The sequence below is a fragment of the Trachemys scripta genome, chromosome 8 (assembly GCF_013100865.1).
Source record: "Trachemys scripta elegans isolate TJP31775 chromosome 8, CAS_Tse_1.0, whole genome shotgun sequence".
NCBI lineage: Eukaryota > Metazoa > Chordata > Testudines > Emydidae > Trachemys > Trachemys scripta.
The window spans coordinates 93668663-93686910 of record NC_048305.1 but is presented as its reverse complement, the minus strand read 5'-3'; the positions used below and the strand labels follow the sequence as shown (position 1 = coordinate 93686910).

At 44.6% G+C, this 18248-nt stretch overlaps 1 protein-coding gene across 12 annotated transcripts in view; it reads left to right on the top strand.

Annotated features, from left to right (window-relative positions):
* FGGY (FGGY carbohydrate kinase domain containing) overlaps positions 1 to 18248 on the top strand; it is a 332123-nt gene that overhangs the window by 310408 nt on the left and 3467 nt on the right. For all 12 annotated transcript variants that reach the window (XM_034778551.1, XM_034778550.1, XM_034778547.1 and 9 more), the window contains one exon: positions 18183 to 18244. In XM_034778551.1, coding sequence (XP_034634442.1) covers positions 18183 to 18244 — 62 coding nt within the window. The remainder of the gene's footprint in view (positions 1 to 18182; positions 18245 to 18248) is intronic.

Genomic DNA, 18248 nt, shown 5'->3' with positions numbered 1-18248 from the left:
GCAGCACACCTTCTGACTCCCTGCTCCTTGTATGCCACCTCACTAACTGATGAGAGGTCGTTTTATAAACCAGGTGTCCTGATTAGCCCGCCTGCCATAATTGATTCTAGTAAGTTCTTAATTGGCTCCAGGTCTCTTAATTAGCTTGCCTCTCTTAATTGGTTCTGATTGCTCTAGGGCAGTCCCTGCTCTGGTCACTCAGGGAACAGAAAACTATTCATCCAGTGGCCAGTATATTTGCCTTCTACCAGACTCCTGTACCCTACTGGTCTGGGTCTGTCACAAAACCCAAAGGCATATTTTGCAAATCCAGTTAGCTACTTGTGGCCAAGGGTTATAAAAATCAGAGAAGTAAATGTGCATCTGCCTATGGTCAGAAAAGTTTTATCCCATTTGAAAACGTACAGTGCAAAAGGTCCAGCTCCGTTAACAATACATAGCTCTTAGGTAGCACTTTTCTTCAGTAGATTTTGGTGTGCTTTACAACCTCATTATCCCCATTTTTCAGATGGGGAAACTGAGGCACAGAGTGGTGTAGTTATTTGTCAAAGGCCACCTAGCAGTGAGACTAGAACCCTAAGCTTATGAGACCTAAGCTGGTGCCTTCTCCACTAAGCTGCGCAGCTGTTAGAGTGGGACTGGTTCTCAGGGCTCACTGCCAAGAGCAATCTCCCCTTAATTACACAGCATGACTCTAGTCCTCCCTTTGTGGTTAATTCCAAGGTGCATATTTCACCTGCACATTTTATGTGGCTGCATTTGAATATTTCTGCCTAGTTTTTCCCTATCCAAATTCATAACAGTATTTTTTCAGTCTCTTCTAAACCTGTGATATTTGCCATCATTTTGATTATAGCTTCAACAAGCAGAAAAAGTTGTTAGGGAATATACTTTTTTTTTTTAATGGGATTACTTAAGTACAGCGCAATAGGACTTCAGGTGTGGGAGAGACAATTGCATATATTTTGTAACTGTGTAGTTGATTTCTACTGAGGCTTTAGCAGCAAGAAAGCAGAGTTTCATTTTGGGGGGAGGGATAGCTCAGTGGTTTGAGCATTGGCCTGCTAAACCCAGGGTTGTGAGTTCAATCCTTGAGGGGGCCACTTAGGGAGTTGGGGCAAAAAATCAGTAATTGGTCCTGCTAGTGAAGGCAGGGGGCTGGACTCGATGACCTTTCAAGGTCCTTCCAGTTCTAGGAGATAGGATATCTCCATTAATTTATTTATTTAATTTATAAATGTCTCCATTCTCATTCGCATGTATCTGACGAAGTGGGTATTCACCCACGAAAGCTTATGCTCCAATACGTCTGTTAGTCTATAAGGTGCCACCGGACTCTTCGTTGCTTTTTACAGATCCGGCTACCCCTCCATTCTCATTGTAACTTCTCATCAAATATGAACAAAAATGAACACCCAGAATGGAGAGGGTCCTCTGCTCAGTCAGGCTGCATGGGTGTCCCTGAGATCAGATTTGCACTTTGGCTTTAAGGACAAAATCTCAAAACAAATAAAATCTCTACTGCAGTGTAGTGGTTCAAAGGATTGGTAGCTTTCACTGGAATAGGATACATAGGGGTATAGTTGCCTGTGTACCTCTGACTAGCAGAATAATAATAGGAGATAGTGCATACATATTGGACCAGGTTTTACCGGTGTACACTTATGGCAGTGTGCTGAGTACAGACATATAAATATCAGTGTAGACAGGCAGGCACGCCCTAGGCAAGCAGAGTACCTACCTGCCTGAACCCCTAAAGTATATACCTTATTTGGCTCTCTATGCACCCAGCAGCAGAGAAAAGCTCTGGCAGCAGGGAGGCAGCGGGAAAGGCTCCCGCAGCTCCCTGCTTTCTCCACTACCGAAGCCTTTCACTGCCACATGTAGCCACACGCTACAGAGACAAGGGTGGCCACAGCCTGCCTTTCACTGTAACGTGTAGCTACATATGTAGTGCTTGTATACTACACACTCTCATAAGGGTAGCCAAGGCACTTCTATACAGCCAGCATAAATCCAAGCAGTGAGGTTATTCTGAATTCACTCCAGAAAAACAGGGCAGGATTTTGCCGTTGAGAAGATGAGATATGTTACATGGGGGACTTGGGGCATTAGAGCTCTCGGAATCTGTTCCCAGCTCTGCTACCGACTCTCTTTGTGGCTTTGAGCAAATCATTCCACGGCTCTATTCCTCACCCAACTCATTTGTAAACCAGATCTAATAATGTTTATATATTCCACAGGGTTGTTGTGTGGCTTAATTAAAGGCAATTAATGAAAGGGGCTCTGTAATTGCACGGTATTGTTTATTACATTTGTCTGGTGGAGTCAGGGGCAATAAGCTGAACTCACAGGCAGTCTGGTGACGCCTATTTGGAAACTCAACAGTCTCCGTTTTCCTACATGTGGAAACAAGCACGTTTTAAAACTGTATCCAACCTCCTGTACGTGCTGATTTTGATTTCATCATACGCAGCTCTGAAAGATGGCTCCCATATGTCAACAGCGCAAGCGTGGCTCAGATGTTTGTGCATATTTTAATGGTTATATTTACAACCTTTTTAAACACTTCAGAATGTATTTACAGTGAAATGGACTACAGCGTAATAGTGAAATATTTGCAGAATATGCAGTGTCCCTGTTGAGTAGGGGAGAGTATAGAGACATCAAACCTTAGCTTTAAAGCAGAGGTGCTCACATTTTGTCCAGTTGATGGCTGCACTGGTCATTCCCCAGACCTCCAAAGGCCATGCTTTTCAAACTTGGGCACCTAAGTTGAAGGCACCTAAAACCACATTTAGGCACCTAAAATAATAGGCCTAGTTTTTCCAAAGTGTTGAGCACTCAGAACTCCATTGGACATCATTGAGACGTGACCTCTGAAAATCAGAACAGAACCTCCCACTGACTACAATGGGTCCAGTATTTGGCCCAGTCAGAACAACCAGGGCTGCGCAGCAGTTATACCTACAAGTGCTGAGCCTTTTGGACTCATATCTGAAGCTGTTTTATGACATCCCAGCAACTAGATGAAAGAACCATAAAACATACAGCTGGATTACCAGAATGCCATGTTCTAACTGTATCCTTGCTCTTGCATGGCTGGGTTGTATTTGTGTTTAAATTAAATTACTAGACTGTAGAAGGGTCTGCATTACTTCTACTCCTGTAAAATGAAACGACTGACAATTTTCACGTTCACATGCCCCTATAATTCCAGTTGTGGGGTGCGTACGTTGGGGAGAGAGGGGGGAAAAGGGGTCGGTTCTACCACGGTTTTGACATACAAGGGGAAAGATTTCTAATGCAGGAGAGAACAGCGTAGTTGCGATAATTATTAATCTAATCAAATTTTTATATAAATCTACCCAAAATAACCCAAAGACCAAGAAAAAAGAGCAAAGTTAGAATAACAGGAACATGTTTTTGGAAAAATTATAAAGAAGGAAAGCTTTCCTCAAAGAAAGCTGCTGTAAATTCCCCTCCCCCATTCCAATCTTGGCACAGCCTCAGAAATACCTTTGAATTAAAACTAGCTATTTTTTTTAGATTCACCGCATTAAACAATTTCCAGAGCACAAAATAGCTGCTAATGGGAAATCGAAACAAATCTGGGATTTAGAGCCAGTGCAGTATTTGTGCAATTGACTAGTCCTTACAAAAGAAGCGTTAATCCTGAAATGACAAATAAGCACTAAGGAAGAGATTGAAAACTGTAAATATCGTTAGTAGAGGAAGTGCTAAACATTCACATACCTTCAGCACCCGTTAGTCTCATTTTGAGTAACACTCGCTTTGGACTGCTGTAAGTAATATGGATTTCTACACCAATCTCTGCTTATATCTCAGCAAGATGATGTTCATTTTCATTCATTTCTAAAGGTGAATTCCATGCAGAGGAGGACTACGATCCTGCTAGCATCTACACATATGTTTATCTTTTCTCCCATGAGCAGTTCTGTTGGCTTCGATGGTCCCCTCACATATGAGGCCTGAATTACACTGTTTATCCACAGACCAGGAACAACATACTCAGCTGCAGTGTAATTCCCCTCTTAGAATCAGTTGAAGTTAAAGGCAGGATGTGTTTTTTTCTTCAGTCGGTCTAGCTTTATGCCTGATGTTATATTTGTGCTGACTCTCAATGAGTCAAATCTCCCAATAAGGAAGTAATCCCCTTAATACCAAAGTGAGATGAGTGTTTTAATTCCCATTTTACACAAGGGGAAACTGAGGCACAGACCACTGAAATGATTTATCCAGGGCCACAAAGGGTGTAACTGGCACAGGCAGGATTAGAACTCAGGAGCTGATGTCGCCTAGTTCTAACCCTAGTTCACTACAACTGCTCTATGAAGAGCTTTATATACCCCACATGTGATTTGACAGAACAGGGTTAAAATGCCTCACTAGATTGAAAGAATGGAATAGGCTTCACCCCAAAAGTAATACTCTAGCTGCCAGCATGGAGACCAGGCTAATTACGTGCTCTTAGCAAAACAGGAAGTGGCAGGGAACAGTAAAGGACCCCATAAAAAAGAGGAAAGGCAAGTAGCCTGGGGTTTCAGTGAAGGAAATTACCTCTATGGACAGATCTGGGGGTTGAGGAGAGATAGGAACTGGTTCACCTCTGCCCAGCGTTAAGGGAACAACTTCAAAAAATACAAACCCAGCCTGAATCGAAGGGTCCTGCCTACTGATCTCCCCTCTGCAGGGTTTAAACTTTAAAGATAACCCCTGAGCCAGGATGGTGCTATATTAGATCTCAGCCGCAAGCCAGCCAAATCCTGCAACCACTTGATGACTCACTTACACGCTAACTGCACTTTTAATTCTGACGTGTATGTTTTCAGACAGAACTGTGTATTGTTTTGGACACAGTCCGTTACAAAATCTGCTCTTTCTCTCTTTACCAAATGAAAACGAATGCACTCAAAGGGTATATGTACACCCACGGCTGGCCCGGGTAGGCTGACGCAGACTCCCGGCGCTCAGGCTGGGGGGTTATAAAATATCAGTGTAAACATTCGGGCCCAGGCTGGACCCTGGGTCTGAGACCCTATAAGCAGGGAGAGGGACCCACAGCCACGCTTCAGCCTGAGCCCCGATGTCTACGCTGCAGTTTTATAGCCCTGCAACCCGAGCCCCGTGAACCCGAGTCAGCTGACCCCGGCCCACACTTTGGAGTCTCATTAGGAAGGAGATGCCTCAGACCTTTTAAAATTCCGACTGGCAAAACTGTGCGACACGTTTAAGTTTGCTAGTAAGACAGGTTATGTAATATTACTGAAATCAAAGACTCTTTTGTGGCTCTGGGACAGGTGGAGATTAATAGTCGTCAGTTTTGTTTCACATATAAAAAAATGTCAAGCCTGATTGACAGCTAAGGTAAAGGGCACGTGAGGTTTTGACATTTGTTGACAAGGATGGCTGGCTTCTTCCAAATATAATCAAAAAAGTTGACTTGCCACATTTTTTTTCTGCAGCATGAAAGACTGTTGAAATATAAAAAGACACTGTAAGCTACACAGAGGTTTTAATAACAGAGAGAGCTATATTTCCCATTGGCAGACTCTCTCCAAGAGATACAAGCCAGCATTTATAATAGCCAGGGGAGCAGAACTGGACAAGTTCACATCTTGAAAGAGCACTAGACCATAAGGAGTTTCCTTACATTTTATTCTCATTTCAGAATGGCTGGATTCAGTTCGACAATCTCTGGAATGTGCATGATGTATTCTCCTTACCCCAGCAGCACCTGCAAAGCTCCTTGTGCTGCATTTCTGAATACAAGCCGAGCCTTTCCCCACGTAAATAACATAAACAGGTCAGCACGGCGGGCTGCCCTGTGAGCAAGGGGGAACTTGTCCGATAGACAATCAGGGTGAGCAAAGATGAAAGGAAGAGCAGATCGATGACATGCAGAAACAGAGAGACAACAGCCTTGCTACAGCCCAAAGGCACATCACAAACCTGCAGCCTTCCAGATTCCGAGGAGCCCTTGTCAGTGAGAGGAAGGAGGTAGCAAGAGAATTAACAGTAGGAATAAGTGTGTATTCCACTGAGGAGCACCTGCTTCCTAAGTAGACCAGCCTGAGAAAGGAGGTCAGAGGAGGCTCTACACAACTCTCTGACTATCATACTTGCTTTCCTTTGCACCACCAGCTTTGAGGTGCTATGTGGCTGCATCTCCATTAAGCATTATGTGCTTTTTTCCCCGACTCCCCCACTGCAGTGAACTGTCCTTCCTGAGGTGATCTACTTGGCTATGACAATGTCCTCCCTCCTGAAGAGGACATTCCAGTAAATCTACAAGAAACTAACAAATTGTGGCATGGCTGGTGCAGGAATGTAAGGGGATGCCCTCCTGCTCCATCTGCCCACTTTACATAGCAACACAGGAGAGGGAACAGGCTCCACAAAGCCACTATGGTCCCTTCCTGGGCAAGTGGGTGGTGCATGCACCCAGTCTTTGCTTCCACCTAACCCTCCAGCAACACAGCTGTGCTAGTGCATCACAGAGCACACACGATGCCAGGTACAGACCTAGCGTAGTGTATACTCCTTCCCTGGAGCAGCAGGGAGACCAGAAGGGAGATTGCGTCTCCACGTAACAGTCTCCCTCCCGGACTGCTTTAGAGGCAGCGCATCAACGTTCTGCCCCATACTTCAGGCGGATCATTAAGTCCCAATCTAGCCTTCAGTTATCTATTTACTGAGTGAGCTACCTATTTATGTCAAGGGAGGGAATGGCATGTCGGCAGGGAGGGGTGTAATGACACTCCAATTGAGATGGGCTGGAGAAGACAATCTCTCCCTTGTATTGGGGGATGAGTCCCCAAGTTAGCAAAGCATTGAAGTTTGTGCTTATGTCAGTGGGGCTACAGATGAGCTTAAATGTAAGGTTAGATGATATGCTGTCTTTTTTTTTCTGTGTTTGGAAAGGACCTAGCACATTTTGGGCACCAATGCAATCTCACTAATAACACTAACAGTCAAAGCAGGATAGTCTGTGAAACAGGCATAGGCTGGGTATAGTTGTATTAGATACAGTATTTGGATAATTACAAATAATGAATCAACTTGTCAAAAATGAAAATCTATTTGACCCTAGTTTGTGAACAGGCACAAGGACTCCATTCTCTGGCTCATTTGGTCACGAGGCATAGGGCAGCCTTTCTCTGAAGGACACGCTGTAGCAGCTTTGCATGGTGTCAAAGAGGCAGTGTTACTCTGTGTGGAAGAGGTCAGTGTGCTCTCTGGCTACGCAGTTGTGACCTTGGTCAACATGAATCACAATGTTCTGGTCTCTGTACTTACCTTTAAAAGGACAGGATTCTCTGTTGCCTCCATCCGAATGCATTTGGCAGCAGTATCACCCTTCCGTCTGCCAGTTCAAGCTTCATCAGTCATTCAACCGTCAAAAGGTTTCTAAAATATCTTACTTGTGTATGTTCCTCATTTTGAGAATAGGGTCCGTCTGGGGACCAGAATACAGTGCTTACAGGATTGGGGGACTACTCCTTCTATCCCCAAAGAACTGTCTTTATTGTGATTATACCATCAGCCAGGAAATTGAGTGAGCTGCAGACTTGGACGGTTGACTTCCTTCTGCTGCGCTTCACAAGGATAAAGTAGTCCTGCACCCAGTTCTAAATTCCCAACTAACTCATTTTCCAGACCATCACTCTTCCAGGTTCTACTTCTAGCTACGTCAAAAAGCAGCATACTTCACCTGATGAAGCTATGCTACCTACAGCTGATGTTAAGTGAGCTTTGACTTTTTATTTACATAGATATTGGTAGGATTGTCACACACAGATCTGTTGATACTTTCATGCAGGCCTACTCTCTCAGTTTTGACATCTCACTCTTATCCTTATTTATAATAACAGAAGACCTTTTTAAAGGCCTCTATTTTTTTATATGAGCAACTATCCAGGTTAATTCCCTTAATACAAGCCAGTCTGTATAGAAGGTGATCTTGTTCCTTGGATACTCTCACGTGCTTTCTGGCATTTCTCAAGCAACTGTAACTAGAAAAGAAATAAACACAAATCAAAACGTACAGCTGGAATTTCACACATTAACCTCCATGCAGCCGTTGGAGTATAGTGAAGAATGTACTTGAAATGGGAGGAGGTAAAGTCAAGTCCACTGAGCTGGGTTGGAAAGATGTGAATGAATAATTGCCTGCATTTACACAGAGAACTAGGAACTACTGAGAATGTGACAGTTTTCTTAATGCAATAATGGTGAAGCAAAGTGGCTTCAGAAATTGTTCTCGTGACAAAATCCCAGCTGGTTACCCCAGGACCGTGGTTGGAAGACACTGTGTGGGGACTGGGTTAAGGGAGGTATGTGTATAGATTGGCTAGAGCCAAAAAATGTTATGAGAGTAAACGAACATATGGAATGAATTGACCAAACCCTGTCCTGCTCATAAAGCAAATACAGATGCAAAAATAAAATTTAAAAATACAGTTGCCAGATGGCAAATAAAAGTTTGAACTAAAGGTGAGGAAAGCTGTATGTGCAGTATGAATGTGACAAGAAATCAATTGAATATACCTGCATCCTGCACCAGCAAAATACTGTATTAAATCCATAGCCAAATGAGGAGATGCCGATTTCTTAATCTCTTCCTCCCAACCCATCCCCCGTCTTCCCCAGAAGACGCCTGCTCCTCTCTCCTTAGCTCCATTCCTCATATATATATATATATATATATATATAAAATGTTAGTGTCGAATCCAGAGGTCCCACATTTCCCGGGTGAGAGAAGAAGCTCACAGATGAAGTGACTTGACCAAAGTTACACAACAGGTTAGCGGCAGAGCCTGGACTAGCACTCGGGTTGCTTGACTCTGAGGCTGGTGCCCTTGCGATTAGACCGTACTGCCAAACAACACAAGACATTCAAGTCTGGGACATGTTAGCATATATTCCTCTGCAGTTTTAATTAAATACAGTATTCTTCACTCTCTCTCCTAAAATATTCTGGTAGTGCTGCTGTGTGCTGTTACACAGCTGCTTTGTTCCACCCCAGAAGCAGCTGCATTTCAGCAGTGGGTGACACAGTTACTCCATATGCATGTGTATGTGGATAGCTATACACACTCATGCCAGGGCAAGGACTGCTGAACACCAGTGTAGGGGTTAGGACTGCTGATGCACTGCTCAGAGACAACTGAGTCACTGCACCCAATGCCAACAATCCTTGAAACTGAAACAGGAGCTTACTGTTGGGCTGCTCCCACTGCCTGTGTAAACTGAAACCACCCCTAAGCGGTCAAACTGGCATCTGACCTGCTGTGGGCACGGTGAGGTGCCAGCTATAAAGCACCCACAAAGCCAGCTGCTTAATGATTTGTTAGTCACAGGCAACTCAGGGGATCACAGAAATGCATGGCGTCGAATCAACAACAAAACAACCTAAAATTAGTAACAGTGTGGCCAGTACTTAGACCCAAACATATTTTCCAGCTGATAGATGATGTGACAGTGAGAGTCGAGCCTCGTTCCCATTCTAAATTTGACCTCCTGAATAAGTGATTAACATCCTAGCCTGCACGACAGTCACCCTCGGCCACAGCTGCACTGCCACTGCTGCTCCTCTTCTGGCTTTGTCCATCTGCTTGCCCAGTCTGGGGAAAGAGCAGGTTCCCTGGGAGACTCCACTATGGTGGGTACGTCGCATTGGTGCTAGGCATTGAATCAGGGGACAGCTAAGTGCTTAGGAAGAGGAGTTGGTTAGTACCGTGGCCATTTCTGCATTTGCCTTTGCTGTTACCCGGTACCATTTGTACATCTGTTCTTGCCTCTTCTTGTTTAGGGTGAAATTCACCCACGTATAGTGTAAGATTTATTTGTATTATTGTAACGCTTGGAGGCTCCAGCTAAGATCGAGGCCTCATTGGGCCAGGCCTGGCACAAACATATAGGGAGAGACAGTCCCTGCCCTGAGAAGCTTACAGTCTAAGTGTATGTCTACACTGCAGTTAAAAATCCATGGCTGGCCCATGCCAGCTGACTCGAGCTTGTGGGGCTCAGGATACAGGCCCAGGCGCCGACTTTCCAATATGCCGAGGGGTGCTCAACCCCAGGTCCTGCTTTCATTCCACTCCTTCCCCCAAGGCCCCACCCTGCCCCTTCCTACCCAGTTCCGCCCCCTTCCCCGAGCACGCCACGTCCTCTCTCCTCCCTCCCAGCCTCCTGCCCACCATGAAACAGCTGATTGCGGCAGGCAGGAGGCGCTGGGAGGGAAGGGGAGGTGCTGATCCACGGGGCCCGCCAGCAGGCAGGAGGCGCTGGGGCGGGGGTGGGGAGAAGCTGATAAGGGGGCTGCCCGAGAGTGCTCAGCACCCACCATTTTTTCCCCGTGGGTGCTCCAGCCCCGGCGCACCCATGGAGTCGGCATCTATGGATATGGGACTGTTTAGTTGCAGTGTAGATGTTCCGTCTTGGGCTTCAGCCTCAGCTCTGGGACCCTCCCACCTTGCAGGTTACTAGAGCTTGGGCTCCAGCCCAAGCCCGAATATCTGCACCACAACTAAAGCCTCTTAGCCCGAGTCAGCTGGCATGGGCCAACTGCAGGTTATTAATTGCAGTGTAGACATACCCTAGACCAGTGGTTCTCAATCAGGGGTACACACACCCCTGAGGGTACGCAGAGGTCTTCCAAGGGGTACATCAACTGATCTAGATATTTGCCTAGTTTGACAACAGGCTACATAAAAAGCACTAGCAACATCAGTACAAACTAAAATTTCATACAGACAGTGGCTTGCTTATACTGCTCTATATACTACACACGGAAATGTAAGTACACTATTTATATTCCAGTTGATTTATTTTATAATTATATGGTAAAAATGAGAAAGTCAGCAATTTTTCAGTAATAGCGTGATGTAACACTTTTGTATTTTGATGTCTGATTTTGTAATCAAGTAGTTTTTAAGTGAGGTGAAAGTTGCGGGTACGCAAGACAAATAAGACTCCTGAAAGGGGTACAGTAGTCTGGAAAGGTTGAGAGCCATTGCCCTAGACAAGACAAACAAGGGTTAGGGGAAAAGAAAGGGTTCTATGCCCTGGCTGCCCATTTTACAGATGGGCAACTAAGGCACAGAAAGATTAAATTACATCCCCTAGGTCACACAAGGAGTCTGTGGCAGATCTCATGTATCCCAGTCCAGTGTCTTAAGCACAAAACCATCCTTCCTTGGTATGGAAGGCCCATACAAGGTCCATCAACCAGGCCCCACTTAACTCCTAATATCACCCTTCCCAAGGAAACCTTGGTTGGTTTTATTAATGGTATAATACTTTTTGGCTCATGTTTCCTTCTTTCCTTTACTCCTCTATCAAACCTACTATATGGCCTCCATCACCAGAGTGCCTCACTATCTTTAATTGATTTATGCAGCGTTGTAGCCATGTCGGTCCCGGACTTCACCTTGAATGGTCCCTTAGAATATATGCTAACTACTTGTACCAAACTATCTGTCCAACCTTGTATTTAGCTGAGTACCCTTCGCAGCTCGAAAGCTTGTCTCTCTCACCAACAGAAGTTGGTCCAATAAGAGATATTACCTCACCCACCTTGTCTCACAGTCTTCAATGCATTTCTCCTCCCAACATCCCTCTGAGGTAAGGCAGTGCTATTATCCACATTGGGGGTTGGGGAACCAAGACACAAAGAGGCTAAGTGACTCGCCCAAGTTCACACGGGAAATCTGTGGCAGAGCAGAGATTTGACAAGTCTAGTTCCTTAACCACTTAACTATCCATCCTTTAGATCTATTCCCCTACCTTCCCATTGCCTCCTCTGACTCTTACTTGCAAGCACACACATTCACAGCCAAAGATTCCTGAGGTCTTAAGGTTACAAACATACAAGGGACAGTGTGAAACTTTCCAGCTTTCCACTAAACCAATAAAAAGCCAAATTTTCACACTTTGGTCTTAAGTTTGAAATTTTGGTATAGCTCTAATATTTATACATAACGTGGTTTGAAACTTGGCTTGCTACAATCCAAATGCCAGAGGGAATTGAGTTATGGACTTTAGGCTTTGTACCCTCTGCCAAGATCTGCCCCTATAACCCAAACAACTTTGAGAAAAAAGGAGACTAGCGTTAATATAGTAGACAGTCCATCACATACTTTCTTCATATAGTCATATAGTCATGCCACCAAAAAGCAATGTTCTGGTAAGGAAGTGTTACATAAATAAGTTTATTTGAGTCCTATAAGCACAGATAATACACAGTCTGGATCACTAATCTGTCAAACAAACTGATCCCTAAATAAAAGCAGGTTGCTTAGAATTTTTACAAGGACAATTTTAAAGTAGTTCCTAACCATCAGCATTACAAAATGACTCTTTTCCCTCAATAAATGCTTCTGCAGGGAGCATGTGCAGAGACTATGGTGCAGGTTTATTACAAACAAAAGGAAGTATTTATTCACACAATCCACAGGCAACCTGTGGAATTCATTGCTGTGACATGTTGTGAAGGCCAAAATTATAACTGAGTTCAAAAAAGAGCTAGATAAGTTCATGGAGGATAGGTCCATCAATGGCTGTTAGCCAACATGGTCACAGATGCATTCTCGAGGTGACCCTGAACCTCTGATTGCCAGAAGACTGGGTGGATACCTCAAATTGCTCTGTTCTATACACCGTCCCTGAAGGTCCAGTTCAGGCCGCTGATGGAAACCCATTATGGCTGTTCTTATGACTCTCTGGCTCAACTGTTAGGGCACTCCCCTGGGAGACCCATGTTCCAGTCCCTGCTCTGATGTATCCCCACATCCTGGCTGAGTGCTCTAAACACTGGACTACAGGGTGTAAAGGGGCCGATTCACCGCTCTTGCTTTATGTGGAGTCTGATCTGATAGGTATGCTCTTAGGCCGACCCTGAGAACACCTACCAGATCTGGTCACGCAGGCAAGAGAGGCAGGGGAAAGCCACATTTGTGGATCCTGCTGGTGCTTAGGCTTTGAGTAAGTTGGCAGCATCAGGACTTAGGTAGCTTTGAGCATGCTCAGTAGCAGAAATGTAGGGGACTTTACCAGTGAAAAGTTAGACGCCATGGGAATTTAGGTGCCTACCAGGTAAGGGAGCAGCTGAGCAAGCATTTTAAATTTTGGACTTAGGCATCTAAAGTGGCAATTAAATCCCTCTGTGGATCTAGCCCATGGTGCCTAAGGGTATGTCTACATTCCAGCAAAAGTCCCACGGCTGGCCTGAGTCAGCTAGCCCAAATCAGTAGGTCTTTTATCACAGTGTAGATGTAACCTAAGTTACTTTTGAAAATATAGATTTAGGTTCCTCATTCACTTATGTGTTTTTCAAAATGTTACCCAATGTGTGTAGAGCCTTGCTGAGTTCCATCCCCTTACATCTTAGATTTGAAAAGATTATTTTTTTCACTTTCCTTCCATTTTTAAATGGGCAGAGGTTGGAATTTGCTTCACGTTTTATCTATTATATTAAATTAGTGTTTTCTCTGGAAATTGGTGTTATGGGACCAATGGACAATTCTGCTCCACCTGTAGGTTTTCAAGTCCTTTGTTGGGTTCAAAATAAGCAGTTTGAATATTATATGCTCTTGTTTGTGTAAATCACTTCTACTAGTGGTTTATCACTTAGATACTTCAGTGATGGATAATTTGGAAGAAGACTGGTTTCAGGCACCCAGCAAACCTCACATTGACATTATTGGGAGATCTGGTGTGTATTGAGGGCAGTATGTAGTCCTAAATGTGTAACTCTGCCCATAGACCATGCTTAGAAAAGAAATTCAGGTCAATCATTAGTCATTACAGAATGAGTTTGCTCTAGAAATAGTATAGATAAGATTCGCTTTAGACCTCTGAATACAAACGGGCATTACTGGTATTATTCAGCACACCATTGTAGTTCAGTGTCCTCCTGTGAAACATTACTGGTGTTTAGAGAACTGTGTTCACTAGCCCTGTTTATCTCCTATCCGCATACAGAAGTGGGTATTCCCATTCTGCTACATTTCTCATTGGTAAGCAGGGTGTTTACTGGCTTGTATCTGTCTCAGCTTTGACACTATAACAAAAGGTTAGTAATCATGAATGCATTCTTTTATTTATGCGCCACAGTGCCTCTATTTTTTTCGGCAAAAACCCTTCACTTGCCTCTTGCCCAGCCTTTAGAAATGACGATCAAATGTGAACTTTCATGGTTTATTTATAGTGTAGCTTTTATGGAAAGAGAGAAATGATTAAAAAGCAATTTTGCAAAATATTTTGTTTTAAGAGAGAATTCATTGTGTTTAAATCACTGTATTCATTGTACAGTCTAGACTGGCAAACAAAGAAGTTATATCATCATTCAAATTAAGAACGCACAATTCTTGGTGACTGGCATTATGGATTTGGATGTAAACCTCAAATAAACTATTTCTGAACAGCAGTATTATGAATTTGCTATATATAAGGCTGTGTTGGAGACAGGATACTGGAGTAGATTGACCATTTAATCTAATTCAGTAGGGCAATTCTAATCTTCCTTTGTTTCTGTTTTCATTATAAATTCATATTTTCAGTGTTCTTTTTTTCCCCCCAAATTGCTGAATAACATCTCTTCTGGGAGTAAAGTTTTTGGTCAAATTAATAATGGCCAAGCTGACTTTAAACAAAAAAATCATTGAAATACAAAGAGAGAGAAGAAGAAAGTATAGTAAGTAATCACTTGGGACATTTTGAGCACCCTAAAATGGTGAATTGTTATTTGAAAATTGCTGACTACCCATTTTTTTTAACTCTTTGCTATGTTGTCACGATGACTGTGATCAGTTCACACTATATATAAATCACTAACAGTGATTTATAAATAAAATGTTATATATATATAAATCACTACACTGTATATATAACACTAACCTAAATATTGATTCATGTGACTCTGATGTATTTAAAAATACAAAAGTATTTACCTGATAGACTAAAAAGACAGCTTGGGTGCCAGCTTCCTCTGTTTTTCAAAACATAAGAAATGTATTGTCGGGGTGAGTGAATCAGTTCAGAAAACTAAACTACAGCCAGAACCTATTTTCAGGTTTCTTCAATAAGGACACCTTACTCCATCCTGCTCTCTGACTCCCATTATAATCATGGTACCCTCCCCAGCCAAGCCCAAAGGGATCATACAGCCACACACTCAATTTAAAGCTATTTGTGCTCAAGAAGCGGCAGAGATGCCCATAGGTGCTGGAACTGATGGTGCTGCCGCACCCCCTGGCTTGAAGTGGTTTCCATTATAAACAGGGTTTACAGTTTGATTCAATGGCTGTCAGCACCCCCACTACACAAATCGTTCCAGCCCCCCCTGGAGAAGCTTCCAGCACTCCTCAGGCTGAAACTGGCACATTTAAAAATAGGGGAAGTCCTGGGATTGGAAAAAACTCTGAGGAAAAAGGGAGACCTCAAACTTTGGAGAAGGATTGTAACTTTGGGGTGCTTATCGCAATCTGTCTGAGATTTGCACATTAGTATGAGTTACTTTCCCACACAGGGCCCAATCCAGCTCGTGCTGAAGTCGCTGGAAAGACTCCCCCTGACTTCAGTGAGAGCTGGACTGAGCCCATGTTGCCTCCAAGTGTGCCTGGGCAGTTACAGACGTGGGAAAACCCATGCCTGCTGCAAAGGGCTTACAGTCTAAGCCTTGGTCTACACTGGAGGGGGAGGGAGGGATCGCTCAAGTTACGCACCTTCAGCTACATGAATAACGTAGCTGAAGTCGACGTACTGAAATCGCCTTACTGTGGTGTCTTCACCGCGGTGAGTCGATTGCTGCCGCTCCCCCGTCGACTCTGCCTGCGCCTCTCCGCTGGAGTATAGGAGTCAACGGGAGAGGGCTCAGGGGTTGAGCCCTAGACGCGATAAATCGATCCCCGCCAGATCGGTCGCTGCCCACCGATCCGGCGGGTAGTGTAAACATCCCTAAAGCTCCATCCTGTGTTGGGATCTTCAAGCATGACCCTGGCACCAGGGCCGAGTCCCATTTAAAAGAGGGTTTCACAAGGGGGTGCTCATGCAGGGTCTAGGCCCAAACAAACAACACATAGTAAAGGAAGGTGGCAGGCCAGCACCGTATTATCGCTTAGGCTGACAAATTTGCAGGGGCGGCAAATTTGAGCACACATGGAGAAGCTCCCCTCCCTGCCCCACGCCCCCTGCTCCAGCTCACCTCCGCCTCCGCGAGCGCGCCGCCGCATCCCGTTTCTCTCCCTTCCCTCCCAGCGCTTGCGCTGCGAAACAGCTGTTTCACGGGGCAGGGAGGAAGGGGGGAGGAGAGGGAACGCGATGTGCTGGGGGAAGAGGCAGGGCCGGGATGGGGATTTGGGGAATGGATCCAATAGGGGCAGGGAGGGGGTGGAGTTGGGGCGGGACTTTGGGGAAGGGGTTAGAATGGGGGTGGGGAAAGGGTGGAGTCGGGGCGGGCGGGCAGGCGGCAATTATTTCAGGGCCTACGGGCGGCAAAATCATTAATCCGCCACTGAGGCAGGCAGTGATGCAGATCAGTACAAAGTTTAAAAACCCCAGTTAATTCGCTGTGGTTTCTGTGGGTGGGTGGGTGTTCTCCCCAACAAACCAGAAAAGCTCCATAACTAGGTGAATAACAGCTTAAAAATAAACCCTGTCTACGTAAATATTTATCGCTAAAGCCTGGATCATTTCCAGAGGAGCAACCCCTATTTTTTTTAAATGCTGAATGGCATAAAGGGCTATAGCAGCTCAGAGAACCAGGGTGTGTGTGTGTGTGTGTGTGTGTGTGTAAACTCGGAGTTTATTTATTTTTCTAAAAAGGATATCAAACCTTCCCTATAGGATCATAGCCTGGCTGGTATGTGGTGGTTTCTGAGCCCTCATGTGTCTATGGGAAGAGAATGCATTATCTCCTCAGAAATGGCGCCTCCGAGGTGTTCTCTAGGGATTCAGTTAGTTTAATATCTATCTAAGCTGACCTTCCTTTATGTGTGTGCATATGTAGGCTCACAGATGAGCCTAAATAGTTTTGATCTAAACATACTCTGCTGGTACAGCTCCCCAAAAGGGCCCTGAGCCAGGACCTGGTGGAGAGGGAGGGCCGAGCCCGCATCCCCCTTCCACACCTGGTTGAGAGCAAGGTCCCAAAGTAGACAAAGACTGTGATGCCTTTGGCCTAGGGGTAGGGGCCAGACATCTCTGCCCCCCTTCTGCCTGGGAATCAAGAGACTGGAAACTGGGTGCACTAACCACTAGGCCACCTGGCCTTCTGAGCACTGTGCTACAGGCACTAATAACAGGGCAGATTTAGGCTCCTGCTTGGGAAATTAAAAAGCCTGCAGTGTTCTGATTAGATCTATATGATTCTTTGGCTCTTTGACATTGAACTGCCTGTGGGCTGTAGCTCTAATGTGCTGTGAAATAGTACAGCCCCTGCCATTTTTGTTTCCCTCAGTCGTGAGGTGATGACTCCATCCAACTCCAATGGGACTACTTGTGCGAGTCCCCCAAAATTATTCCTCAGTCCTGCAAAGCGATCCTTCCACACATACCCTGACACCTGCAGGGAGGCCTATTGATTGCAGCATGACTGCCCAAGAGGATCCGTTTTCAGGACTACAGGAGTCTCCAAACCTGGCTTTGCTTGGCCCTTACCCAGATCAGGATGGAGTTCTGCCTGCTGCAGCTCAGTACTAGAAGATGAGGACAGCTGCGAGCTACATTGCAGAACTTCACGAGTTACATTTGGCTTCTGGAGCACATTTTGGCCTGCCTCGCTTCAGGGAATCGATACTTAGGAAAAGGGATTAAGAGATCTCTTCTAAAATACCACTTTATTCGAGAAATCAGCTCCCCAGGGATGTGTGTAACATTTCCTCTAGTTACCATAAATAATAAAAGATAGTCCACTCTTCCCCAGATTCTTAGTAAGAAAAAGGAACAGATTTTTGCCTCATTGAAGAGTCTATAGTATTGTACGTTGTTTGCATGACTGCTATATAATGGGATTGAACATATTTTAAGACATCTGGCCAGTTAACCTGAAACAAAATACATTAGTAATGTTCTGATTGGTTTTTTGAAACACTTTGTTCTTGTCAAAAAGTATTTTAAATTAAAGTAGGCATTTCCAGCTTGTATTTATCTTTTAACAGGAGGCCATGGAGAGAATGGGAAAAATCGGGAAAATCGTGCAACCAAACCACAGGGATAAAAGGTAA